Source organism: Scyliorhinus canicula, chromosome 4 (assembly GCF_902713615.1).
Source record: "Scyliorhinus canicula chromosome 4, sScyCan1.1, whole genome shotgun sequence".
NCBI classification, from domain to species: domain Eukaryota; kingdom Metazoa; phylum Chordata; class Chondrichthyes; order Carcharhiniformes; family Scyliorhinidae; genus Scyliorhinus; species Scyliorhinus canicula.
Window position 1 is genome coordinate 148898017 of NC_052149.1, and position 27416 is coordinate 148925432.

Genomic DNA, 27416 nt, shown 5'->3' on the forward strand with positions numbered 1-27416 from the left:
TATAGGACATTAGGGAACCATAGGGTGTTTGCAACAATCAATGATGGTGGTCGTGGTTGCCATTACTGAGGCCAGCTTTATATTCTCGATTTAATTAATTGAATTTAAATTTCACCGGCTACCGTGGTCGGAGTTGAACCTGTGTCCCCAGAGTGTTAGCCAGGGCCTCTGCATTGCTAGTCCAGTGACATTACCACTACGCCACCCTAATGCCTTTCAGAACAATAGATAATAGTATACTTGCAGTTTGGTATTACTTCTGCCATTCCAGATCACAGGCTGGAATAACTGCTGCAGATTCTAAGATTTTATCAGAGGTGTCAGTCCCTTTACCCTCTGGATCACAGTGAATTACATTAAATATCAGTGAATGAACGAGGGCCTGCACTATTTAGTGATAACGAAGTGCTAGTGGACAGTGATTCAACTCCTGCTCCTTCAACTCATGTTGAGCTGAGCAGAATCTACAACATTTGTCGGTATAAGATAAGGACAGAAGACACATGACCGACTGGTTCCTTCCCAGTAGCTCCTGCTAACTGGAAGTGGGATTGTGCCGAGTTTGGTGGGGTGGAGGAAAAGCAAGCCAGAGATGGTATAGTAGCTATTTGGGGTTAGGACTTGTGCCACCTTCTTCACAAATCAGACCAGAGCGTCACAGCAAATTCATTTCCAGAAAAAAAAGAAGTAAACCTTTGCCTAGAAAAGAACACCACTGGAAAAAGCATTAGTACCACAGAATGGCACTGAGGAAACAGATCTAGGAGGTCCCAAATCTGTATCGATCTAGTGAGATGGACCCATCCAGTTGTCCTCGTCATTCCTCAGGGCTGCTTTTGATGCTCTCCCGATTCATGTCTTGTCAATGGTCAATTTCAAAGTCCCCATTCCCAGTAACCATGATCTTTTGAGGGAAGTATATCTGCTTATGCTCTGGAAAAAGTGCCTTTCGGGAAACAAGACAAACACTCGCATACACCAACACGGACATGAATGCAGACATGGATATACAAGTGGCACAGTGCTTAGCAGTGCTGCATCACAGCTCCAGGGACCTCGGTTCGACTCTGACCTCAGGTGACTCCCCGTGTCTGCGTGGGTTTCCTTCAGGTCTCCCACAGTTCAAAGATGTGCAAGTTAGGTGGATTGACCATGCTAAATTGCCCCTTAGTGTCCAAAAATGTGCTGGTTAAGTAGGGTTGCAGGGATAGAATGGGGATGTGGGCTTAGGTACAGTGCTCTTTCAGAGAGGCCGAATGGCCTCTTTCTGCACTGTAGAGATTCACACAAAGCCATGCCCACAGACACAGCCCAGATATAATCTATTGAAGGGTTGATGTTATTGCCAAGGACGGAAACCTGAACATTATAATTTTTCAGACAAGAATACAACAGGGGCGAAGACTTAAGGACAGCACGGTAGCATTGTGGTTAGCACAATTGCTTCACCGCTCCAGGGTCCCAGATTCGATTCCCGGCTTTGGCTACTGTGCGGAGTCTGCACATTCTCCCCGTGTGTGCGTGGGTTTCCTCCGGTTGCTCCGGTTTCCTCCCACAGTCCAAAGATGTGCAGGTTAGGTGGATTGGCCATGATCAATTGCCCATAGTGTCCAAAATTTCCCTTAGAGTTGGGTGGGGTTACTGGGTTATGGGGAAAGGGTGAAGGTGTGGGCTTGGGTAGGGTGCTCTTTCCAAGGGCCGGTGCAGACTCGATGGGCCGAATGGCCTCCTTCTGCACTGTGAATTCTATGGACATCAGAAAATATGTATTTAAATATAACAGAAAGCTGATATAACTTGAAGTCCAGTTTTGCCCTTTCCCAACAAAAAAACTATTTTCTTACCTGAAGCCTGCTGGACAGACACATGTGTATCCACTAATGGCATCAACACACTGTGCACCATGTTGGCACTTATTCTCCAGGCAGTCGTCATAGTTAGTTTGGCAGTTTCCACCAGTGTAGCCAGGCAAGCACTCACATCTGTTGGAAGTGGAAAAGATTGGAGAAATTCACTATCAACACAGGGAAATGACACTGCATACTGCAATCACTGCAAGACCACACTAAATTAATTTATTCTTTCATGGGGATAGGCACCGTTGGCAAGGCCAGCATTTGTTGCTGATCCCTAATCGTACTTGAACTGAATGACTTGCTAGACCATTTCAAAGGCCAGTTAAGAGTCAACCATATTGCTGTGGGTCTGGTGTCACATATAGGCTAGATCAGGCAAGGACAGCTGATTTCCTTCTCTAAAGGACATTAAACAAGAAGTTGGAGGGGGGGGGGAGGGGTTATGACAATTGATAACAATTTCATGGCCGCCATTACTGAGACAAGCTTTCAATTCCAGATCTATCAGTTAAACGTAAACTCCACTAGCTGCCATGGTAGGATTTGAACCCATGTCCCGACAGCATTAGCTGATGTGTCTGGATTACTGATCCATTGACATGACCACTGCACCAGCTAAATCTCCCTCCGAGTTCTCAAAAAATGGTGCACAAATGGAAAGCCTCTGTGGGGACACGGAGAAGAAACAGGATCACGGTCAGTTCCAAAGCAAATACCCTCCCGATGCTCACTGTCTGGGTCTATACATGAAGAATGGCCACTTGGCCAAGGTGCTTGAAGGCTAGCCGTACCTACTGAACTGTAGCCCAGCAAGATGTTCCCCCATGAAGCAAGAAGGGGAATTGGGGGGGGAGGGAAAACCACCTTCAATTGCTCTTCAATGCTTCAAAGTGATTTAGAACAAAGTAGAATTGAGTGAGACCTCTAAGTAAGGAAAAGAAGGGAGGAAACTGGAGACAGGTCATACACTGGAGGGCCAGAATATAGCACCACCAAGAGCTGGAACATTAGCTTGGTCCCTCACTAATCTGACTACCCATTCCTAGCCAGTTCCCAAGCAGAAGGATTGTGTTCTCTGGGGTAAACTAGGGAAGAGTGATGGACAGTCGGCACCTTTTATGTATCGCTTGGCAGATGGCAATGTCCTGGCTACAGAACTTCTTGCTTGACATATCAATTGGAAATAATACACAGCATAGGGTTGCAGGAAGGAGCACAGGAGCACCAAAACAAGACAATAAATTGGGGGGGGGGGGGGGGGGGGGGTGGAGTAGAGGGAGGGGTGTGTACTATTAGTTTAAAAATGTTGGCAGTGGAATTGGAAAGTGTGCCTGGTTGCAAACAGGCAGAATTGCTTGAGCCACTCATTTACCACACATTCGATATTCAGTTCTGTGCAAGTCCGCGATCAGATCAGATACCACCCAATTTTATTTCTTGTTCATTGGTGCAATTTCATTGAGTCATTACAGTGCAGAAGGAGGCCATTCAGCACATTGAGTCTGCACCGACCCTTCGAAAGACCATCCACTGAGGCCTAATCCCCCACCCTATTCCCGCAACCCCGCCCATGTTTAGAACACTAAGGGACAATTTAGCATGGCTAATCCACCAAACCTGCACATATTTGGACTGTTGGAGGAAACCGGAGCACCCATAGGAAATGCACGCAGACACGGGGAGAATGTGCAAATTCCACTCAGTCACCCAAGGTGGAGTTGAGCCCGGCGAGTAACAGAGCAACATTGTCATACCTATGTGACATTTCAGTGCACTACTGACTGAGTCATCTGGAGTGATCTATTGTTGGTGGAGATTGTTTTCTTTGGAGCAAAGAAAGTTGAGAGGGGTGTAAGATTATGAGGGCATGGGCAGAGTGGATAGAAAGCAGCTGTTCCCCCTAGTTGAAGGGCCAATAACAAGGGGGCGTACTTTTAAGTTGAAAGGCATTGGGCGGGATTTTCTGTCCCGTTGCACCAGAAAACTGGTGAGGCCAGCCCCTGCCGGTAGTGGGATTCTCGGTCCCACAGCCGGCTACTGAGGTTTCCCATTGTGGGCAGCCTCACGCCACCAGGAAATACCCGGGCCTGGGTGTGCTGCCGGCGCCACAAAGAATCCCACCAGCGGAGAACTCAGTTCAGGAGGTTTAGAGGGGGTTTGAGGAAAACATTTTTCATCCAGAGGGTAATGGGAATCTGGAATGCACTGCCTGGGGGAATAGTTGAGGCAGGAAAGCTCACAATCTTTAAAAAGTACTTGGACAAGCACTTGAAATTTCAAGGCTATGGGCCAAGTGCTGGGAAATGGGATTTGTGTAGATTAGTGTCATTTTTTGTTGTTGGTGCAGGCTTGATGAGCCAATGAGCCTCTACTGTGCTGTATGATTCTATAATTCTATACTGAATTGACGTCATGCCTGCCAGTTCAATATCCCACGTCATTCTAAATTCTTCTGATGCCTGAGCCACCGTTTATCCCTCATACAGCACCATCATAACTCAGATCCTTAAAAAAATTCATCCCTTTTCTTATTTGTAAGATCTTGCCATTGACAAATTGGCTGCTGTGTTTGCCTACACTTCAAAGACTCTTCGCTGGCAGTGAATCACTTTAGCATGTCTCGCTGAAAAACATTATAGCAATAATAGTTCTTCTTTTCAGGCTGGAAAAGAAAGTAGGAGGTTGCAAAAAAGTAATGAAGAGATTTGATTGATGTTTAAACTTCATCAAATTGATGAAGTGATTCAAATGACCCAAACAATTCCAATTAAGGATCAAAACCCCATACTCACTTGTATTTCCTATCCTTTGAGATACATCTGGAGCCGTGCTGGCAGGGGTTAGTACTTGGGACACAGTAATCCACAACCTCTTCACATAGCTCACCTGCGGAGAGACAGAAGCCGTGGGTCACTGAGATGTTATAGCTTCATGGGTCAGAATATTCTGGGAAATGGCAGCACGATCATTACACAAACTGGTATTAGTATGTAAATTACACAGCACTTTCCAGTGAGGACAGAGATCTGCTAGAAGTTGTGAATCACCACCAGTTGTTGGACCACTGTTGGCATCGCCAACGTGACATTTAGCCCTCAGACACCCCGTGCGTTTTAAGAAATTGCTGCATTTCCACAATAATTGGTGATTAATCATCACAGAAAGTTAGCGCAGGTACTCAACAGCCTTGGGATGATTTTAATGATGAAACTTATGTACCTGCAGTGCCACTTAAACTGTCTCTATCAATTACTCAAGCTTGCCAATTTTGAAACATTGAGCAGCGAAGAAGCCTGCTGGCCTCTTTCCCACTGACATATCACTTGTCACTTTCCGCTTTGATTTATTTTTCAAAATTAATTAGGGAGCAGGACGAGGATTGCAACAGGGCAAGATCGTGACTTGATATTTCCTTTTTAACTGACAAGGGTTGCAGCAATTCTCCGCCTATTGTGATTCAATTTTCCTGCAACCCCCCCCCCCCACCCCCCCCCCCGGCCACGACCCCCCCCCCCCCACACACCGCCACCGCCCATGGGTTTCCCGGCGGTGTGCGGTGGCTTCAATGGGAAATCCCATTGACAATCGGCGGGACGACAGAATCCTGCTGCCAGCGAACGCCGTGCTGCCGAGAAACACATGGCTGGGGAACCGGGGAACCCAGCCCGAGATCTCATTGCGAAGTCAAGTAACTCCATTAGATACCGAGGCTCCACAGTGTTAAACAAGCAAAGTGGACAAATTGGTCTTTTTGAAAGAAAACAAGAGTTCGGGTATTTGATTAACAGAAATTGCCAGAGAGCCTGCGTAAAAAAAAAACTGGATTGCTTGACAGAAAATAACACAGAGGGCAGTTACCCATCTTTTCCTAATTGACTCGATCTTCCCACTTATCCTTGCCTCCATAAGTGTATTTTGGACAGCACCACATCACGGTTTGTAGCTATTGAGTTCCAATCCATTTGCTGAGTGCAAAGGCGATTCTCAGACACTGATTACAGATTAGTTCAGCGAAGTATCAGCTTGGCTCAGTTGGTAGCACTCTGAAGTCAGACAGATTCAAGCACCATTCCAGGGCTTGAACTCATTTTCTGTATTGGCACTCCGACGCACAAACTGAGGGAGTGCAGCATTGTCAGAGCATTTCACCGGAAATTCTTCTTGGGCTTGAGCACAAAATGGGTGGTGTTGCATCGACTGCCTGTTAAATGCCCCACTACTTCAAATATCTGGTGGGGCATTTAACAGCCAGTCAACACCACGTGGCCCATTCTACACGATGGTCCAAGACAAATTTCTATTTGCCCATATTTCCGATGAGACATTGCAAGGCTCTGTCTGCCTATAAAGCTGAACTTAAAAGATCTGATAACACTATATGAAGAAAAATAGCTTCCTTCCCTCAATCGACACCTTCTAAAAGCTGACAAATTGGTCATTTATCTAACTTTGAATAGAATCACAGGATCCCTACAGTGAAGAAGTTAGCCATTCAGCCCATCAAATTTTGCACCGACCCTCTGAAAGAGTACTTTACCCAAGCTTATTCCCCAGCCCTATCCCATTAACCCCTTAATCCAGGGGTTTTCAAACTCAGGGTCGCGACCCGTGGGTGGGTCGCGGGCAGGTTTTGGGATGGTTGCAGAGCCTTTAAAAAGGCCTGCTGCAACGGACGTTTGAGATTTGCCGACCATCCCGCGCATGTGTGCCAGATCAAGCAGTGCGCAGGCCCGGAGCCCAGCGGAGTGGGCCGCCTCCTCCTGACATCAGCACGCTGTCCAGGGCCAGTTGTTTCAGAAAACGAGGGAGTCCTCCCACCGAGAGCAGCGGCAAAGAGCAGGTCACGCACTCTGTCGCTGACATCATGTGTTCTAGGAATGAGAGAGATTCCTCCATTTTGCAGCTGCCAGCAGTGCTGGTGTGAACACCTGGACCTCTGGTGAACAACCAATGAAGAAGAAGCTGAAAACAGGAACAAAGCAGCATAAAGATGATTTCTTGAGGTATGGGTTATTAATTGTTCCACTGCGAAGCAGGATTCAAAGTTCATGTGTGTGAAATGCAGGGAATCACTGGCAAATGAAAATTTAAAACCCTCAAAACTTCAAAGATATTTGAAGACTAAACAGGGCGAGTTCGAGGATAAACCTCTTTATTTTTTTCAACGGATGCAGTGAGGCCTTAAATCATCAGCTGAGGTCATTATCAGAAATGCATCATTGAATAACAAAGCAAGCTCATCTGTCACATTAAAGGTGAATGAAAATGGTGGGTCGTGAAGGTCGGCCGGCGTGATTCACCAAGGTCGGGCAAAAATGGGTCCCGGGCAAAAAAGTTTTTAAAACACTGCCTTAATCTAACCTACATTTTGGAGACCAAGGGTCAATTTAGCATCGCCAATTCACCTAACCTGCACATCTTTGGACTGCGGAAGGAAACCGGAGAACTTGAAAGGAACCCACGCAGACACAGGGAAAACGTACAAACTCCACAGACGACAGTCACCCGAGGCCGAAATTGAACCAGGGTCCCTTGTGCTGTGAGTCAACAATGCTAATCACTGTGTCATCATGCCACCTCACTTATGTGTGATACCTTTCTATAAGAAGATCGGCTTCTGTGATTCCGTACATGACAAGTTATGCATCTGAAGTGCTTTAAGATGTCCTAAAAGATATGGGGCAGGATTCTCCATCCCGCGACACCCGGAATGTGTTCACCAATAGGACGGAGAATTGGGCTTCGGGTCAAGGTGCCGATCCAAACGAAATGCTGCGACCCCCTGGTGGTGGTGTGAATGAGGCCCACGATGCGCACTAGCAGGGGGACATAAATAAATGCAAATGGGTCAATAAGACCGATGAGGGCAGCACAGTGGTTAGTGCTGCTGCCTCATGGCGCCAAGGTCCCAGGTTCGATCCCAGCTCTGGGTCACTGTCTGTGCTTGCATGGGTTTTGCCCCCACAACTCAAAGATGTGCAGGGTAGGTGGATTGATCACGCTAAATTGCCCCTTAATTGGAAAAAATTAATTGGGTACTCTAAATTTATTTTTAAAAATTAATTCTGATTCGCATCCATTTAGCAGGCCCATGCTCTGGCTTTCCGTGATTCTCTGGTCTCTGCGGCTTGGAATCACATGTGTGTGGATCACTTGTGGTCTCTATCAGCATGGCCCTGGCATGGTGGACCTCGCAGTGGGTCATGGGGGCATCATGAGGTCCACCACACCAGAGCCACGCTGGTAGATCCCAACCAAGCCCATCTGAGGTCCAACCCCACCCAACAATGCACTGCCTGCCCACGCCTCCACTTTCCACCCCCACCCCCCACATCCCTTGGGACACCTGTAATAGAGGGACCCCACACATGGATCCCAATAATAGGGGGACCACTGCCCCAGCGACCTCCTGCCTAAAGGGGCCCACTCCCCTCCTACAGACACACCTCCTCCCCTTGAAATGAGACCACCCCCTGAGAAATGAGACCCCTGGTTGGAAACTAGACAGCAGTCCAGGCAGGGACAGTGAGAAGAATTACAGCTGGAACACTTATCTTGCAGCTCCATACATCCATTCCTGGAAGGAGAGCAGCTGTGACCTGCGTCTGGACCCCACAGATCCATTAGCTGCAAGTCATTCATAGCTTTCTTGTAGTGGTCTATGATTGACAGCTCCTACAAACCATCTGCAGCTTTGATTCATGCATCTCCCTTCACGTCCTAAGTGGTGGAATCCCAATGTTTGTAAACATCAGCGGTAAGTGCATTCCAAGCACTCAAGCTTGTGATTTCACAGCATTTACCTTCCCTTGATGTGGGCAATGTTTGCAAACACTGGGGTTTCACCACTTAGGCCATGAAGGGAGGTGAATGAATCAAAGCTGCAGGTGGTTTGCAGAAGCTGTCAATCACAGACCACTACTAGAAAGTTATGAAAGGTTTGCAGCTAATGGATCTGTGGGAACCAGAGGCAGGTCACAACTGTTCTCTCCTTCCTGGAATGGACAGAGGAGTTTCGAGATAAGTGTTACAGCTGTAATTCTACTCAGTACCCCTGTCTGGATTGCTCCTTAGCTTCCAAACAAGGGTTTCTTTTCTGGTGGGCGTGATGGTAGGCTGGGGGCACTGTGGGGTGTGGTCCGGGGCGCGCGAGCTGGCCGAAGGGGGGGGGCACTATTTCGCGGGCCGGGTCCGCGAGCGGCCGCCGCCTTGCACATGCGCGGCAACGGACCCGGCAATTATCTGGGCGTATCGGCACCTAGAGCGGGTGGTCTACTCTGCTGCCCTGCTAGCCCCCAGCAAAACGGGGAATCGGCAGCCATTTTGCGCCAGTTTTTCAGGTGTAAAACGCCACCATTCCAACGCCGGCATGAGGACATAGCCCCAGAATCGGAGAATCCAGCCCATAGTCTCCCAACCAGAGAATCCAGCCCAGATATTGGCATGATGGGCTGGATTCTCCGCCGTCGGATTCTCCATTTTTCCGGCAGTCTGGGGGTTTTCCGACGGCGTGGGGCTGCCCCACAATGGGAAACCCCATTGACCAGCCGGCTAAACAGAGTATCCCGTTGGCGTGCTGAACCAGAAATCTGACCTGGCGGGACAGAGAATCCAGCCTCATGAGTCTGTTACCAAAAATGAGCAAGATGTCTCGCAATTGTTCAAGAGCAGGTGACTCAGCTTTCATTAATGTTTCAAAGAAGCACCCCAGGATCTGCTGCTCATCCCCCTGCATTATGTAGTGGTGATCTGCCGCAGGGCAGCTCCTCTGATCATTTCTCCAGGCCTCACGGTTGCCTTCCCTGTGTCTTCTCTTCTTGCAGGATCCTCACCCGCCTGTATGCAGCCATTGTACCTCAAGATTCCAGCTCTTCCGCCACTGAAAATGTCCTTGTTCCACAATTGGCCATGGCTTGTAACTCTTAACTGGGCCTGGGTCAACACGCAAACAGGCAGGGACAACCACCCCCTGAGGTCTGAAAAGACCCTGTTACATAAACTCACAGCATTACATTTTAAGAATGACCTCATTCATGTGCACTCATGTGAATTGGTGGCCAGAACTGGGGGCAATATTCATCCAGACAAATTAATGGCAGTTTTGTCTTTCAACTAGAAGGGAACTATACCAGTCTGGAATTGAAGTCATCCCTAGAAAATCAAGGACAGACACACAAATGCAGGATTACAACGCAATTATAATAATATCCATGTCTCCATGAAAAGAAACAATATTTCAAGGTTTTGGGCTCCTTATCATGGAATCTACGTCAGCTTAGCCAGGGGAAGGCATTTTGCGCCTGTCTGTTCATAGGCTGAAGTGATAAGACTCCCTGTGGAATTCGGGTTGTGTCGGGTCTGGTTGGAATTAGGTAAACTCCAATCATTTAACCTCTGATTTTAATCCTTTTTATAGACTCCATCCTTTGTGGTTTAGATTGGAGTTAATCCTTGCCTGGAAACCACATGCCATCTCTGAAGGATGAAAAGGATATGCACATGTGGACTGCATTGTGAAAGCTTAAAAATCACAGAACACTCTGGAGAGAATTTTAAAGAGTGCCTCGAAACACCGTGTTTTCTTTGTGAATGTGTATTTTATTACAGCCGTTTCTTAATTGTCTCTGAGGCCTTTGCTACATGGTACGGATATCAGTTTAAGCACGTAGCAGAATGTTTGGCCAATTGGCCGACAGCTTCTGGGGTGTGATTTCTGCCCTATTGGGGGTATAGTTGGATGGAAGGCCTAGTGCTGCCCAGACAAATGCCTGACTTGAACCAAACAGCATTGGGGCTCCCACCGGTTCTCCAACCTTATGCCCAGATTAAATCCTGATCATAGAAGGTTCCACGGCATCATCCTTACTCTGGTACCTTTCCTATGTAGAATTTCTGCAGCCTATTTAAATACAGGTGCCATCAAAACTAAGGCCGTTCTCAATTCTGTTCTTACATGATAATCACACATCTGCACTTTCAGGCAAGCGACACTCGATAGGAACCCAGAGCTGGGAATGTGGTTGATACTCCACATTCTAAGCTCAGGGCTGCTGAGATCAGCCTGGGGAGTTCCTGGTTTGTGTGGCTTTGTATTGCATGGATGGATGTCAGAGGAGAATAGATCTCTAAATGATTCCATGTGCTGGAGACTCTGTCCTGAGATTCCGTACAATCAATACCTGTGTAATTGGGTGGGCAAAGGCAGGCGTAGTTATTGATTCCATCTACACATGTGGAGTTATTTTCACAGTCATTGTCCTCGCAGTCATCAGGATTTATCTCACACAGCTGTCCTTCAAAGCCAGCAGGGCATTGGCATCTAAAACAAATGGAGAAAAATGAATTGAAAAATACGTAGCAAGTTAAGGTTCCACTGAATAAGTACTGGGTGGCAACAAGAACGTGTGAGGATGTGATTATAAATATCCCCTCACATTGTCCTTCCTCTTTCTCCACTCTACAAACTTTACATTCTTTCTCTGGTTGGCCAAAGGAACTGAACACCGTCACAGGTAAGATACTTATCTCTTCATCTTGGATTTGGATTTGAGCTGAGACCAGAGACAGAAGACAAAGATCTACCAGTAAAGATTTCAGGTTATTCCGACTGAATAAGCATGGTTCGTTCCAAGGATAGATTTTACAAGGCCTCATTACTTGATCAGAAGGAAAACAGATAATTCTGTCGGCCATTAATAGGCATCTCTTGAGTTAGACACAAAGTAGAGCTCCTTCCACACTGTCACATGTTCAGGATATAACATAAGTTAGGTGCAGAGTAAAGGTTTATATGTTTTGGCTACTCAGGATGTGCCACTTCCACTTTCCACAAAGGCCAACCCAGAGATTTGGGGCGTGATTTTCCGGAAAAATTTCTAAGCGTGGTAGCAAGCGGGAACTGCCGCGAACCTCCCTGTGCTCGGCCCAGCGTGGTCGGCAACACTATTCAACGTTAATTGGTACACTTAATGAGGCCTCACGGGCTGCTCACCACAAATGAAGGCTGGCCAGCTGATTCACCGGCACCGCGCTCGCCATGCCCCTGCTAACAAATTCGAGCAGCATTTAAACAGCTCTTGCTCAGCCAACCCGAGCCAGCTCACAAAAATGATGCCACAAGACAACGGCCCCAAGATTCAGGGATGCAGATCTCGCCAAGCTCCTAGACGCAATGGAGGCCAGGAGGGATGTCCTGTTCCCCAGAGGGTCCTTGACGGTCAGTCACAGGGCAGCCAGTGCTGTCTGGGATGAGGTGGCGACTGCTGTGAGTACTGGGAGTGTGACCAGGGGGACTGTCCTCCAGTGCCGGAAAAAGGTCAATGATCTGTACCGGGCAGCACGAGTATAGACACCAATGCCCACAGCCCCCCACCTCCACCCCTCCCGTGACCTTTCCGCCTCCAAGCGATCATCCATCCCCCCAACTCTCCATGCCACCACCAATCCTCCCTCTCTCTTCAAACCCCCAACCCTTCCTTCACAACTCCCCTCCCATCACTGTGAACCACGCATGTAGCAAATGATGCCCTCCCTGTTTCTCCACAGGAAAAGCTCTTCCACAATCGCTGGGAGAGAGCCCAGATTGACGGTGGGGTGCCAGACATAAGAATCCTCACCCTCTTCGAGGAGCGGGACCTGGAGGTGACTGGGCTGGCTGAGGACAGAGAGGTAACCAACACGGAGGCTTTGAATGCCACAGAGGTGAGGAACCACCAGGCCCCAGCCAAAAGACCTGTCAAATGTGAGTTGTTATTGTCTGACTGACTGACCCATTCCTCCCTCTGACCACATGTCTATCCTCCCGCAGGTCCTCCAGCCGACAACGCCAGCCCATCCCGGGTGGCATACTCCCAGGAGAACACCTCGGAGGAGAACTCCGAGAACGACACAATCGAGGTGTCACAGCTGTCACCCGCACCCTCCACCAGTGCAGAATCATGGGCGTGATTCTCCGCTCCCCACGTCGGGTGGGTGAATTGCGGGAGGGCCGGGCGACTCACGACACGCCCCCCTGGCGCCCCCCGCGATTCTCCCACCCCCCGCTCGGAAGAATCGGCGCTCGCTGTTTTTCACGCCGACTGGCGATTCTCCCGGATGGGCCGAGCGGCCTGCCGTTCCCAACCGGTTCACGATGGCGGCAACCACACCTGGTCACTGCCGTCGTTAACATGGCGGCAAAAGCTGGTTTGAAGCTTGTGGGGGGCGGAGAGGGGAGTGAGCACCACGGCCGCGCACGGGAGGGTACTGGCTCGCGATCGGTGCCCACCGATCGTCGGGCCGGCTTCTCAGAGGGACGCACTCTATCCCCTCCACCGCCCCCCAACATCAAGCCGCCACGTCTTGCGGGGCAGCGGTGGGGAAGACAGCAACCGCGCATGCGCGGGTTGGAGCCGTCAGCCGTTGTGACATCAGACGCGCATGCGCGGGTTGGAGCCAGCCAACACTGCTAGGGTGACGAGCGCAGTGGAGAGCCCGGTGCACGACATCAGCAGCATTAGTGGAGGTGTCCAGGGCCATGACTGAGGGTCTCGGCAGAATGTCCACCTCGCTGGGTGATGTCACCCAGTACCAGGCTGATCTTGCTGAGGTTATGTAGGACATATCCCACTCTCAGATGGGAATGGCTGAGGCGTTGCAGAGCTTGTCTCAGTCGCAGGTGGGCATTGCTGAGGCAGAGCATGGCCCAGTCACTGAGGAGCATCGCTGAGGGCGTCAATACGATGATGCAGACTATGGGGAGTCACCTGGGCTGCCAGAGCCAGGTGATGCAGGGGCAGCCTGGGCTCGAACCAACTGCCCCTCCATCCCAAGGTGAACCCCAGGGCCTTCTGAGCACCGACTGGAAGGAAGTGGAAGGGAGATGCGACAGCGTCCACCAGCTCCGCTGAGTTCCACCCCTCTGATGAGCCCAGCACACAAGACAGGGTGGCACGGCTGTGCTTGTGACTCCTACAAACGAGCCAGGCCCCTTGACCCCAGAGCCCCCAGAGGACACCTGCCAAGGGCATCGAAGGCCACTTGATGTGATAAGCAGCTGGATGCCTCCACCTATGATGTGCATCCTGGGAATGCAACTAGACGTAACGGTACAGCTAGGAAGGCAAAGTACATTGAAGATCATTGAAGTCACTAGGGAAGGGGGAGGGGGGTGGTTGAGGGTAGGGAGGGGGTGAGGGGGGGGGGTAGGGAGCGGGCACCTTCGGGAGAGTGAGGAATTGTTACACAAAATAATTGTGCACAACTAGTATGATGCCTCTGTCACTTTCTTCCGCAATGCAGGCCAACCTCCGAACCCTTGGCCCATCTCTCTCAGCCAAGATCCTGATTTTGCCTACGGGAGCAGGCTGGTTGCATCACAAACTGCTTGGCATCTGGTACGGTTCTCATTTTTGGCCTTTCCGCTATTCACGAGCCTCTTTTCGCTCGAGCGAGAACATAACAAGCCTGGAGAATTGCGCCCTATGAGTGAGATCCCACTATTGCTAATCTTGTGTCAGTATGTGCTGAATTATGGGAAGACCACTCAATGGGATCTGGGCTGAGGTTGTACAAACTCAGTTTATATGAGGCCTTACAACTCTCCAGGCGAGGAATTAAATTCCCAGAAAAGAAAAGGAGTGTGTGCTAACTCACTCTATCTCCTACTACACTTTAAAGTATAGTCCTACTCTCCGAACAAAAAAATGTTTGACTGAAAATTCCAAAACTCCAAGAGTAGAATAGGTTTACATGTATAGATCCCAATACCATCCACTCACTATCTTTCATGAAAATTAAGATCCAAAATAGTTCTGGAACAAAGGTCTGGGAGCTGAAACCTTGTGCAAACTCCTGCTGGTATGTTAGAGGTGGCACAGTGCGACTCAATCACAAGGCTACCTACTTGGATGACTATTATTGGTGTGGGACCACCAAATTTGAATTTGATCTCGTACTATTCTTCCAGTAGTTTTGCACTGAATTAAGATGAAAATGCAAGTGCAATGAAGGACATTGTGGTCAATATCCCTCAAATTCTCCTCACAGTGCTGAGGACCCAGGTTCGATCCCGACCCCGGGTCACTGTCCGTGTGGAGTTTGCCAATGGCCACCCTTTGCGGTGGGTTCCCCGACGGTGGGACAGGCGAGCCATGCAAAATGCCATCGACATTGATGGGACTGCAAGATCTTGCCAGCAGCTAATGGCGAGCTGAGACTGGAAAACACGCCGTGGGGTGAGAGCTGAAAATCCCACCTTCTGATTCTGCTCAACAACAATCAGTCCCTCCATCCCTAGACAATTACTGCAGCTTTTAAGCAATGGCCTGAATTGCGGAGGAACATTTTCGCAGTTCCCGTAAGCAGAAAAATAAATTGCTGGCAATATTATTTAGAGGGCTGGATTTTCCTTTAGAGATGGAGGGCAAGACACGAATGCTGAAGTCCCATTTCCGACATATCTAATTTTTGCCAGTGGGGAAAAGGAGGAGGGACATGATTCAAAAAGGGAGGAAACTTGAACATAACAGAGATATTTGAACTCAGTGCTGAGTTCTGACAGACCCCATTTGGGTCTTTGCACAGGCCTTAACCCACAGCGTGGGAGCCACTAATTAATGTAGTAGGCTCAAGTGCTGTTGAAGGGCAGGGTAAAGTCTATTTAACTGTCAAATTTTTAAACTGTAGGTTGTTAAAAAAAGTTGCTGCATTAGTTTGATTGACAGGGCAATTGCTATAGCATCTGTACATGCAGTAGTTGTTGACATTCCAATGCAAGCTTGGCTGAGTTTCAAACCTGCAATTATCTCAGCAGGGAGTTCTGAGTTCACAATTTGAGTGATGGCTTAAGGAGTATTAAAGGATTAGCTGTTTTTAATGTGAGATATGAATTGAAATTTGTTTTTATAAGAGATTAACGACTTGATATTTAAAGAGGTTTGAATGGGCTTTCGGAATTGGAGATTGTTTTCATTATCAAGTGTATAGAATGAGAGCTATCTTAGATTTTTCAAAAAAAATTAATCTCCACACGGTTTCTGAAATCTGCCATGGTGGATGCCAGGTAAGTTTCCATTGAGTTGGCATGGAGGAGGTATGACAAATTGGTGAGGAGGTGGCGAGGTGTGAAGGGTGAGGGCTACAGGGCCTACCTAAAAGTAACTAACTGTGGAAATCTGACCTACAGTGCTTGTTTGATCAAATATTCGAGGAATTCATTCTGAACTTCTATTCTTGTGCCACTAAGATACATCTCTGGGTGCAGAAAAGAGCATCCAACAATGCCACATCTCATGCGGAAGAGCAAATGTCATCAATTTTTGTGACTATAAGCAACACAATGATCAGGAACTGCTGACATCAAATTGCGGCTTAAGAACAGACGAAAATGTGAATTAGGAGCAGGAGTAGGCCACTTGACCCCTTGAGACTACTATGCCATTCAATATGATCATGGCTGATCTGCTTGTAACTTCCACCCTACATTCCGGCCTACCCCAGATAACCTTTCACCCCCTTATTAATAAAAGAATCTATCGGTCTCAGCCTTAAAAATATTCAAAGATTCTGCTTCCTCTTCTTTTTGAGGAAGAGAGTTCCAGAGAATCACAAATTTCTGAGAGAATAAAATGCTCCTAATTTCAGTCTTAAATGACCGGCCACTTAATTTAAAATTTGACCCCAGTACTAGATTTTACAATTTGTTTCATACCCCAGGCTTCATCCCCCACTCTCCTTTACTGGGCACAAATTAAAACAAAACTTTCTGGTGAAGAAAGGCGAAAACGTTTGCAGACAAACGGAGGTCAAAAATATGAATTTTATTGGGCATTGAAAGATTACATTTATTATTACACTGGATCATTGGACCTTATCCAGAGTAAATAAAGCAGTCTCGGGCTTGGGTTATTGATGCAGCAGGCCAGACTTGAGAGTGACATTTTTATTTCTGAACTTGTGTACGAGACTGTGGAAAGTTCATGGGAGCTTAGTCATATTCTCTACCCAGAAATAACACTTCAAAAGGCGCAATCACTCAACCATAAACCCCCAGTAAAATCAAATTAATTTCCAGGGAGATTTTCAGATACTATCAACTTTCAGAGTACAAGGTTTTCATTTTTGCCCCAGGCACTGAGGAAAGCATTTAAAAAAGATAACAGATCTGCAAAACCTAACACAACAGCTAGAGACTTGAATTTTGCCACCATCTTTCTCTCCACTTTTGAGCATTTTTGAAGCAGAAATTTTGATCGCTGCTTAGCCTTTTTAGGTTAACATGATTTTAACCATCCTCTCAAATGAATTATTATGAATGATCACGAAAGCTTCATTTTCACATCGCATCAAAGCTAACAACCCAACTGCTTGCTTTGCAAATTTGTATAAGAGTCTCTCCCTTTTGCTGAACATTCACTTTTTTTTTAAACATCAGGGGTTTATTCAAGAGAAACTTCCAATTAACATTTTCCTCCTTATAAATAATATATTTGGCTCTTAATCATTCCATAATTTTCTTTTGAGCTGCAAAATAGGACTGATTGATCGTGTGCTCTCTCCTCCATACCTCACCAGTGACCTCTTTCATTTGCTAACACCTTCACTGCCTAACTGGGAATTTGGTTCCATATATTCATCGCCCTCAAAGTACATTTAGACTCTTCATTTTTTCACCCAGCCTGTATCCATTTGTTGTGTAGTTTGTAATTGCCTCAAAAGATATTATGAGAGTTCAATTGATAAATTAATTTAGCCTTCTTTCCTCCCACTGTATAAATATTGTCAGTTTCTATATCATTTCCTACCCCCACATAGTTCAAGTGCCCAATCAAAGGTATTAATTTATCACTGTGCCCTTTGGCTCCCCTATATTCACTGTACAATGCCCCACTGTGAATGTTTTTAAACCTTTTAACCCTCAAAACCTCCAGATACTAATCTCCCCAGCAACTCTGTGACAAGTGAATTAGCCCAGCAATACCTTCACTTAAAAACTCGGGCTGAATTATTCAGGGCTCAGTGGTTCCCACCTCTCCTGCTACAAAGTGAGGGAGGAGCACCCCCAGAGGAAGAATGGTCAGTTTGGATCAATTTAACAATTGGCCATTGACAGGCGGGAGGCACAATTTTTGCCCCTTAGGGACAGGATGTGCCATCTCAGAAAGCTGGTGACCAATCAAAGGCTAGCAGCTCTTGAGCTCTTGGCAGCGCGAGTGGTGGCCACTGCCAGTATTGCACTTGTGCGTTGAGGAGGTGAGCTGCTGTGAACCGGAACTTTGTAAGTCACAGGGAGTTTGGTGAGGGCTGCTCCAGCAGGGGAGGGGTGGACAGACATTAGGGTTTATGAGGCCATGGGGTGGGAGGGGGGAAACAACCTGTGGGAGCTTACGTCTTGAGTGGTCCTCCAATGGCCCTTGAGGAGTCAGATAAGGAGGGATCACCACCTATCCCATCACCAGCCCATGCAGGGAAATCTGCCGGGCTGGCCACTTGGTGTCAACCTCTCCCATTGTTGGTCAATGCCAATGGTGGTGGAATGAGGCTAGTAATTGGGCATTGCAAGCCAGACCACCCAACACTATCCCTGCCTCAGGTATTTGTGGTGGGGGATGAGGCAGATGGCTGGACAGGCCACCCATTAGACTTCGATGGCTTGAGTCACTGTGTGCGCAGAGTCTGCACGCTCTCCCCGTGTCTACGTGGGTTTCCTCCGGGTGCACCAGTTTCCTCCCACAAATCCCGAAAGATGTGCTGTTAGGTACTTTTGACATTCTGAATTCTCCCTCTGTGTACTCAAACAGGCGCCAGAATGTGGCGACAAGGGGCTTTTCACAATAACTTCATTGCAGTGTTAATGCAAGCCTACTTGTGACAATAAATATTATTATTATTAACTCCAACCATTCTTCTTTGCTCGTGAATTGTGCATCAGGTTATGCTCAACCTTTCTTAGCAACAAGGAACAGTTTTAATATAATTACATTCACAGCTATGAAACCTGATTTGACTAAGCTTAGGTTCAGAAGAACAAAAATTCATCTTCATTATTTAATTATTTAAATGAGCACCTGAATCCACGTTTCTCTCCCTCACTGAGGCGGCAGGTCCCTCCATTTTGGCACAAGTTGTTGATGCAGGCATTGATGGGAACAGCACAGTCCTGGCCCTGTGGGGATGAAAGGACCAGAGGATTTATTGATGTCCTCTCAAAAAGAGCACAAAACACCATCAGTAAATTAATGCATTGTCCCTCACACTCACGCCAATTTTCTCCCTTCCAGCTCTGTAGGACGTACATTGGGATTTGATTCCACAAGTGGTTTAATATAGTTTGGCAAAGGCTCCCCCCTCCATGATGGCTGCTGGTTGCTTCTCGCCTGGTTAGCCTGTCCTTCTCAGCCCTGGCTGGGTCGATGTCGCCCCTCGTTTGCTCCCCTTGCTGCTCGACAGCTGCTGACCGGCTGGCTCACTTTGGCTAGTGGATTTCGCCTCATTGGCCTGCCCTCAGTCCTGGTTGAGAAACCTGCTGGCTTCGCCTTTTTTCGCAAAGGTAAAACACAGGATCTTCTGCCTCTCTCTCTCCTCGCCTAGTCGCCTCTTGCGTGCCTCAATTTTCAGACCAGTCTGTTTTCCAGCTCTAAGGGGACTCGGCCAACCAGAATCTGATGTTGCTCTGCATTGCCTGCTCAAAGGCTCATGTTGACCTATCAGCATGTGCAGAATTATCAGGCTTTGTCTGGTGCTCACAGACATGGGCAGCACGGTAGCATTGTGGATAGCACAATCGCTTCACAGCTCCAGGGTCCCAGGTTCGATTCCGGCTTGGGTCACTGTCTGTGCGGAGTCTGCACATCCTCCCCGTGTGTGCGTGGGTTTCCTCCGGGTGCTCCGGTTTCCTCCCACAGTACAAAGATGTGCAAGTTAGGTGGATTGGACATGATAAATTGCCCTTAGTGTCCAAAATTGCCCTTAGTGTTGGGTGGGGTTACTGGGTTATGGGGATAGGGTGGAGGTGTTAACCTTGGGTAGGGTGCTCTTTCCAGGAGCCGGTGCAGACCCGATGGGCCGAATGGCCTCCTTCTGCACTGTAAATTCTATGATCTACATTTCACATTGGCCAGCGTGGACCTCCCCGCCCATTGGTCGTGGCCCTGTGCCTAGACAAGGTGGGTGAGATTAACTGACCACCCCGCTGTGTGATTTTCAGCGGTGGAGGCGGCCTGCCAGCGGGATCTGACAGTCCCGCTGTTATCAACGGGATTTCCCATTGACAGCACCCCTCGCCTCCGGGAAACCTGTGTGCCGGCATGGGACAGGAATTTTCCATCGGCGTGAACAGCCGGTAAATCCCGCCCAGTGTGTTATGTTGTAAATCTGCTTCTGTAGTTTGGTACCATGTCTAAGTTGTCAGTCTTCATTTCTGAGCCTGGATGGTATTGGCAAGCTACCCATGCATGGGGGCCATCATGGCTAAGTTTTAAACTGTAATCACTGAAGCCCTGAATAACTGCATTTTCCAACAGGGATTATTAAAAGCCATCAGGAACAGGACCCGGATTTTCCCTTTCTCTAGTCCATGGAAATTGATGCTAACTTCAAAACAGATTAAGCATGAATCTGGGATGCACTTGTTTATGACGTTTAGAATCACACCTAGTAATTGGGGCAATGTAAATGGCTGTTGAGTTTATCCAAGATCCTGGATTAATTAATCTTCTCTGTAAATGTGGCAGAGCTTGCTGTCAAATATCAGTTTTTCCACTGTAATACTCACAACCCATCCAATTTACAAGTACACAAACTGACACTTTTTACCCTGTGTGCACAGCACAGTACAGGAGCTGCCATACAAGATCTATACAGTACTGTACAGCAGCTGAAACTGAGGCACCCATGAGCCAGATTGTTGTCGATGGGAATTAATTCTTCTCTTTTAACTGATGTACGCATAAGGTGACAGGAGTTGTAGAACACCAGATGGGGGTGAATGGTATCCTTGAAGTCAGCGAAGACCCAAGAAAGCGAGTGACACGGAGTTGGTTATTTTATTAGAAGGAAACCCAATCATGTTCTCAACCAAAGTGCATGACCATGCAAATTTATATTGTAGTAATCACAGCAAAGGGATCACAAGCAATTTGGAAATCTTCATGGGAATGTATGGCTGTGAGAAAGGTCCTATGCTCTGTTTTGTGCTATGTTAGTTGACCTCCATCTGGAAGGCAGTGGAGGTTCCAAGACTGGTTTGGAGGGTTGGGGACATATTGGTTCCCACTCTTGATTGCTCAGCTACAGCAAGGTGTCTATGGCTGGATGTTGGAAAAGAACCGAATCAGCCTCAGCCTCTTATGGTTCAATATCCTACTGAAGCTCACTCAAGATGAACAGCCATCGGGTGAAGTATCAAGTGCTGCCTCGTGCCGTTGGAAGTAAAGTGTGCACCGATACAAGTTAGCATCTTCAGAGGAAGGAAGGAAAACATTAGATGGCTGGGAAGAAAAGTTTTACTCTGACTTTAGAATGCTGAGTGTGGGGGTGCTAGCGCAAGGCAACCAACATAAATTAGATTGAAGAGTGGCTGCGAAGATTATCCTTTCTCCTCATGGGGGAATCCCCCCAGATGGAGTATAAAGATCTTCAATCTTTGATGGTTGTTCAGAATCCTTTTAGCCAAGATGAAGTCACCCCAGCACAATTCCCTGCAGATGGGAGTTAAGTTTTGCAGTATTTAGCATATCACTTGAAGTGCTACTGAGAGTAGTTAGAATATAATTCATACTTAACACAGGCAGTGGTGTGATGTGCTTTGGGATCAGGCAAATTCTTCCATGTGAAATGTGACTCATGCCAATTGAGAAAAAAGCTGAACCATCTTGGCCCGAAACACTGGAGCTTTCACCCTGAACCCTTCAGCTTTGCTCTCTCTTTCTCTCCCTAGCTTTGCAAGCCTCCTTTTCAACTATCTATTTGGCCAAGTCTTTGGTCATGTCCCAAGTGCCTCAGCTTAGCTCCATTGTTAGCACTTTCATTTTGAAGTCACCACTTGGGGTTCAAACCCCATCCCAGGACTTGAACTCGTAATCTGAAGCATAATATTGAGGGACCAAGTCAACGTCTCATCTTCAGTTGGCATTGAAAATCTTGTGATTTTTTTTCAAAGGAAGACATGGAGATGAGCTGAGGTAAGGGCAAAGTCAGGCAACATTACGGCTGTGGCAATAGCATCTGGTGATGGCCTGGATAGCTCATCTTGGGGTCAAATATAGCACCACGTTTGTGAACGTCTTCCCCTGTTCGTAAGCAACCTGTTGACAGTCAGGATGAAGAATCCAAGGTAAATAATGGCTGCTCTAAAGGAACAGACATTGACTGATCCTCGTGGAATTATCCTCCGCGAAGGAAACAAAGGTTCTTCAAACAATACCCTCAGGAGGGATGTGCAAACCGACAGAAAAATAAAAAAAAACCTTTGCAGCTCACGCAGAGAAAGCTTCTCTTTTGAGGTTGCAAAGACACAAACAAAATTTAATTTGCAAACAAAATGACAAAGCACATTATAATTCAATTGCATGTAGCATGTCCACTCAAAACACAATTTCTTATAATTATACTCTATTCCAAACAAGAAATGCTACACCAAACTGAACCAAATCATAAAAGGTTAGGAAATGTATAGCAGATGTAGTGAGATGCCCTCTTCCGATTACAGCAGAAACATTCCAGCACAGTTGTTGATTTTGGTCCCAAGAGTAGCAACGTATTAGAAGACATTACTTTCCAAGTGGCAAATATTTGAGCTTATTGAAGTGAATTTCAGGGTGAAATTCCTCTCACCCTGAAATTAAACTCCATTTTGTACTCATAGCATTTTTTTTAAGTAGAGCTAGCAGCAAGAGCAACCTTGTCACCTTTGTGAAGGATTTGATACCTTCCAATCACATTCTTACCTTAAATCCATAGGGACAGGTACACCTGTAGAACTCAACTGGGTCACTGTTGCAGGTTCCATTGTTTTTGCAAGGGCTGGATAGACATGGGTTGCACTTGGCTATGATAGCAATATTCAGTGGGTCTGAAAGGGTGAAAGGGAAAGATGGTACTGTCATCTAAGCATGATAATTATCCTGCTATTATTGATTTTCAGAGCACAGCAAGTCTACATTGCTCATGCAGTGCAAATGTTGCATTTGCAAAAAATGCCATCAAAAATCTTGTCCGGGGGAGTGCACACGATCCTAGAGCAACAGAGAACATTGGCAAGGATCAAGAAAAGAAAGACATTTTTTAGCACAAGACAATTAGCTTCTCCAACATGGTAGCAGATGAGCCAATCTTAATGTCTTTCTGAACAGCAGTTTTGAAATGCTCGAGTTACACCATCTTTCATCATAGATGGCCCGATATAGATGGGATTTACCATCTTTCATGCTTCCTGATAGACATATACAGCTATATTTCTGGTAAGATTATAGGGTACACTGAGGAACCTCATTGAGTGGGTCCGCAGATTGGATATTAGACACAGAAGTCAGCGTGTTTGATTCTCCGCACTTCTGACTTGCTGATCATTTATTTTAATAAGTTAGAAATATGCAAGTTGGATTAGCTGATCTCGGACTGATTCTCCAATCAGTGCCAGGACTGGAGTCTGAACAAAATTGGCCCTTGCTTGTGCAAGTAGTCTTTTCTCTTCAGTAATGTTCCTCTTTAATTACTGAACACCATGATGAATGGAGCTGGTTTGTGCCATATTTTCTGTAGTTCAGTTCTACATACCTTTGCAGTGGAACTTGTTTGTGGGTGTTGTTAGGAGAAGTTTCTCATTCATATCTTCTGGTCCTGCGCAGCGAGCAATACCTGGCTCCTTGTAACCCGTCTTTACCCATTCAGACAGCCAGCGCAGGTTACAGTCACAGTACAGAGGATTAGCCCCAAGGGCACTGGTGGCAGAGAGAAAGAGGCGGTGAAAAGACTGGTAGGGTTTTCAATTAACTCTTAAATTAAAATCTTGCCTCAGTAACCCATCTGGTTCACTGATATCCTACCCGGAAGGAAATCTGCCACCTTTACCTGGTCTGGCCTAGTTCCATACCAATGTGGTTATCTCTGAAATGACCCAGTCAGCCACTCAGCTGTATTGAGCCACCTCCTTCAGGGATAAACGTAAATGAGCAGTTAATGATTACCTTACCTGTGGCGCCGAAAAATCATTGCAGCCCCACCAGTCATATCCCAAAACGTCAACAAGTGTAGGATGACCCTTTGTGGTAGATTTAGGAACACATGCCTCTGGGAGGCAATCTCAAGAATTTGGACATGGTGGTCAGAATATTTATAGAATTATACAAGACAGAAGGAGGCCATTTAAGTCATCATTTCCGCACAGGTTCTTTAGCAGAGAAATCCAACTTTGATTTGATTTATTTTTGTTACATGTATTAGTATACAGTGAAAAGTATTGTTTCTTGCATGCTGTACAGGCAATGCCTACAGTACATAGGGAAGGAAGGAAAGACTGTAGAATATAATGTTACAGTTATAGCAAGGTGTAGAGAAAAGATCAACTTAATACGAGGTAGGTCCATTCAAAAGTCTGATGGAAACAGGGAAGACTTTGTTCTTGAGTCGGTTGGTACATGACCTCGAACTTTTGTATCTTTTTCCTGACGGAAGAAGGTGGAAGAGAGTATGTCCAGGGTGTGTGGGTCCTTAATTATGCTGGCTGCCTTTCTGAGGCAGCGGGAATTGTAGACAGAGGGAATAGATGGGAGGCTGGTTTGTGTGATGGATTGGGCTACATTCACGACTTTTTGCAGTTTCCTACGGTTTTGGGCAGAGCAGGATCCATACCAACCTCTGATACACCAGAAAGAATGCTTTCTATGGTGCATCTATAAAAGTTGGTGAGAGGCATAGCTGACATGCCAAATTTTGTTCATCTTCTGAGAAAGTAAAGTCGTTGGTGGGCTTTCTTAACTAGAGTATTGGCATGGGGGGACCAGGACAGGTTGTTGGTGATCCACTCCACGGCACTTTTTCAGCACCAAGTGTATATTCCTCATCTTGTATCCTTTAAAAATTGGAGATACAAAGGACAAGACTTTCATCTTTACCAAAAAGGTAGATGCAACCCATGCCACGGTAACATGATGAGGGAACTCTTCCACTTTAAAGTCACTTGCTGTGACGAAGCAAGGCAACAGGACTGAAGATGGATCATTCTAAGCAAAGAAAAAACTGAAATCGGGAACAAAGCAATACAAAGATGCATTCTTGATGTATAGCTTTGTTAATTGTGCTAATGCAAATCAGGATGCAAAGCCCAAGTGTGTCAAAGGCAGGGAAGTACTGGCAAATGAGAGTTTAAAACCATAAATACTTCAAAGGCGTGGCGAGACTTGATTTTTTATTTTCAAAGGATGCAGCGTGAACTTAAATCATCACTTGAAGTCCTTAGCAGAAATGTAACATTGAACGAGAAAGCAAGTGAGGTCGCATTAAAGGTAAGCGAAATTGGTGTGTCACGAAGGTCGGCTGACATGGGTTACGAAAGTCGGCCAGTGTGGGTCATGAAGGTCGGTTGATTGGTAAAGGTGGACCCCGGGAAAAGAAGATTGAAAAACACTGCTATAGGACACTCTACGAGGGATGCCAATGCATTGCAGAGAGTGCAGAAGAGGTTTACGAGAATGGATTCCGGGATAAGAAACCTCCGTTATGAGGATAGAACGAAGAGATTGGGACTGTTTTCCTTGGAGAGAAGAAAGCTAAGAGGCGATTTAATAGAGATGTTCAAAATCATAAGGGGGTTGGATAGAGCAGAAACTGTTCCCTCTCGTAAAAGATTAAGAACATGCGGGCACAGATTTAAAGTGATTTGCGAAAGATGTGGAAATAAAACCTTTTCACACAATGTATGGTTTGAGTCTGGAATGCACAACTTGGAAATGTGGTTGAGGCAGGTTCAATCCAGGAACTCAAGAGAGTATTAGGTGATTATTTGAATAGAAACAATGAGAAGGGGTATGGGGAAAAGGCAGGAGAATGGCACTAAGTCATGATGCTTGTTTGGAGAGCTGGTGCAGACACGATGGGCTAAATGGCCTCCTTATGCTCTGCACAATTCTGTGATTCTGTGATCTCGAGGCTGAACTCAATTGGATTCACCCTCGGGTTCCAGAAATGAAAGCATGGGATTATAACTCGGCATACTACCCAGTCCCTGGCTGCAATGCACATTTATTATTCTTCTTCAGGAGACATCCTTGATTATCTGAGGATTGCCTAACCTATGTCGCAATTTTACTATGGGGTCAGTGTAAGCAGCCAGACCCCCAAGCCTACGTCAGCCAAAACAGGAATCAAACCCTGCACTATTGCCCTTATTCTGAATCACACGGTAGCGGCTGGCCAACTGAGCTAACTGGTTTCCCCCCAACAATGCATATTGCACCATTCTTATATTGTGACAGTCCTCCACGCACGTTAGTATGCAATCCAATTGGAAATGGCAACAGAAGTAAAACAGTCGCATTGCATTCAAAGTGATGCTCGCTGGGGATTTCATATCTGAGCTGGAAAATGGACGAGACTCATTATCTCATTTTGATCTTGATTTGAAACAAAGGTGAAACAGCAGTTTCTCACTGCATGCACCAGTGTTTCTGCTTTTGTTTCATTAAAAGCTCTCTCTGAAGAATACAGAAAGCAGATTATGGAAAAGCCAAGTTTAAAAAACATGTAATGTGCGTTCTTCATTACTGATGGGGCTAAAAACTACACACAGTGTATCAGAAATAACTCAGCAGAGACTCTTGTTTAATAAGCAAATGATAATGCAAAGCATGTGTTCTCAATCCTCTTAACTAAAATCATTAAACCAGCAAATAAAGCACATTAGTGCATTAATTCCTTATGAATACATTAACTTCCCCTCATCCATTAATCCTTTATATAACCTATGCAACTAAACCAGCTGTTCTTCAAAGTTTAGTTTTTCTTGAAAGGAACTGTTGCTTAGTTTCTGATTCTGTTCTAGTTAAATTAAGAGTCAGCTTTTCTGCATATCACAGCCCAGTTACTTTGTTTATTTCATGTTTGTTAAGTTAATGTGTAAATTGTATTATCCCCTTAATTAAATCCAAAAATGTCTGGCTATTTTTTTATCCTGTTCCAGATACATTGCAAAGTGCTTTATTACCACAATGGGCAGCAGTTCACACACCAATACCTTCTGCTGCGGCCTAATTTCCTCATTCTCAAAGAGGCATCAACTTCAGTAAAACCTATTAAGGGAATAGGCGGCCAAAGAGTACAGCACATTAATAACAACCCTATTCCAGCTAAGTCACCCAGTCATCTAGAGGAAACTAATGGGCAATCATTTAGCCGATTGAGGTATATTTTGGATTATGTAAAGTTAAAGAAAAATTATTTTAATTATCCATCATTATACACTAGTGAGCGTTTCACAAAATTATATTTGTTTAACTTTTAAACTCTGGGGAAAAAAAACATGTTCAATTTGCTCGCCAACTCTGGGGCCAGGAGCTTAGACTGGTGGAATGAAAGTCTCCCCATAAG

The 27416-nt window shown here is 46.3% G+C and overlaps 1 protein-coding gene across 1 annotated transcript in view; it reads right to left on the reverse strand.

Annotated features, from left to right (window-relative positions):
- LOC119965073 (slit homolog 3 protein-like) overlaps nucleotides 1-27416 on the reverse strand; it is a 758703-nt gene that overhangs the window by 82236 nt on the left and 649051 nt on the right. The window contains exons 25-30 of the mRNA XM_038795337.1: nucleotides 23610-23773; nucleotides 22781-22905; nucleotides 18902-18999; nucleotides 11036-11175; nucleotides 4649-4742; nucleotides 1845-1982 (exon numbers count right to left, since the gene is read on the reverse strand). Coding sequence (XP_038651265.1) covers nucleotides 1845-1982; nucleotides 4649-4742; nucleotides 11036-11175; nucleotides 18902-18999; nucleotides 22781-22905; nucleotides 23610-23773 — 759 coding nt within the window. The remainder of the gene's footprint in view (nucleotides 1-1844; nucleotides 1983-4648; nucleotides 4743-11035; nucleotides 11176-18901; nucleotides 19000-22780; nucleotides 22906-23609; nucleotides 23774-27416) is intronic.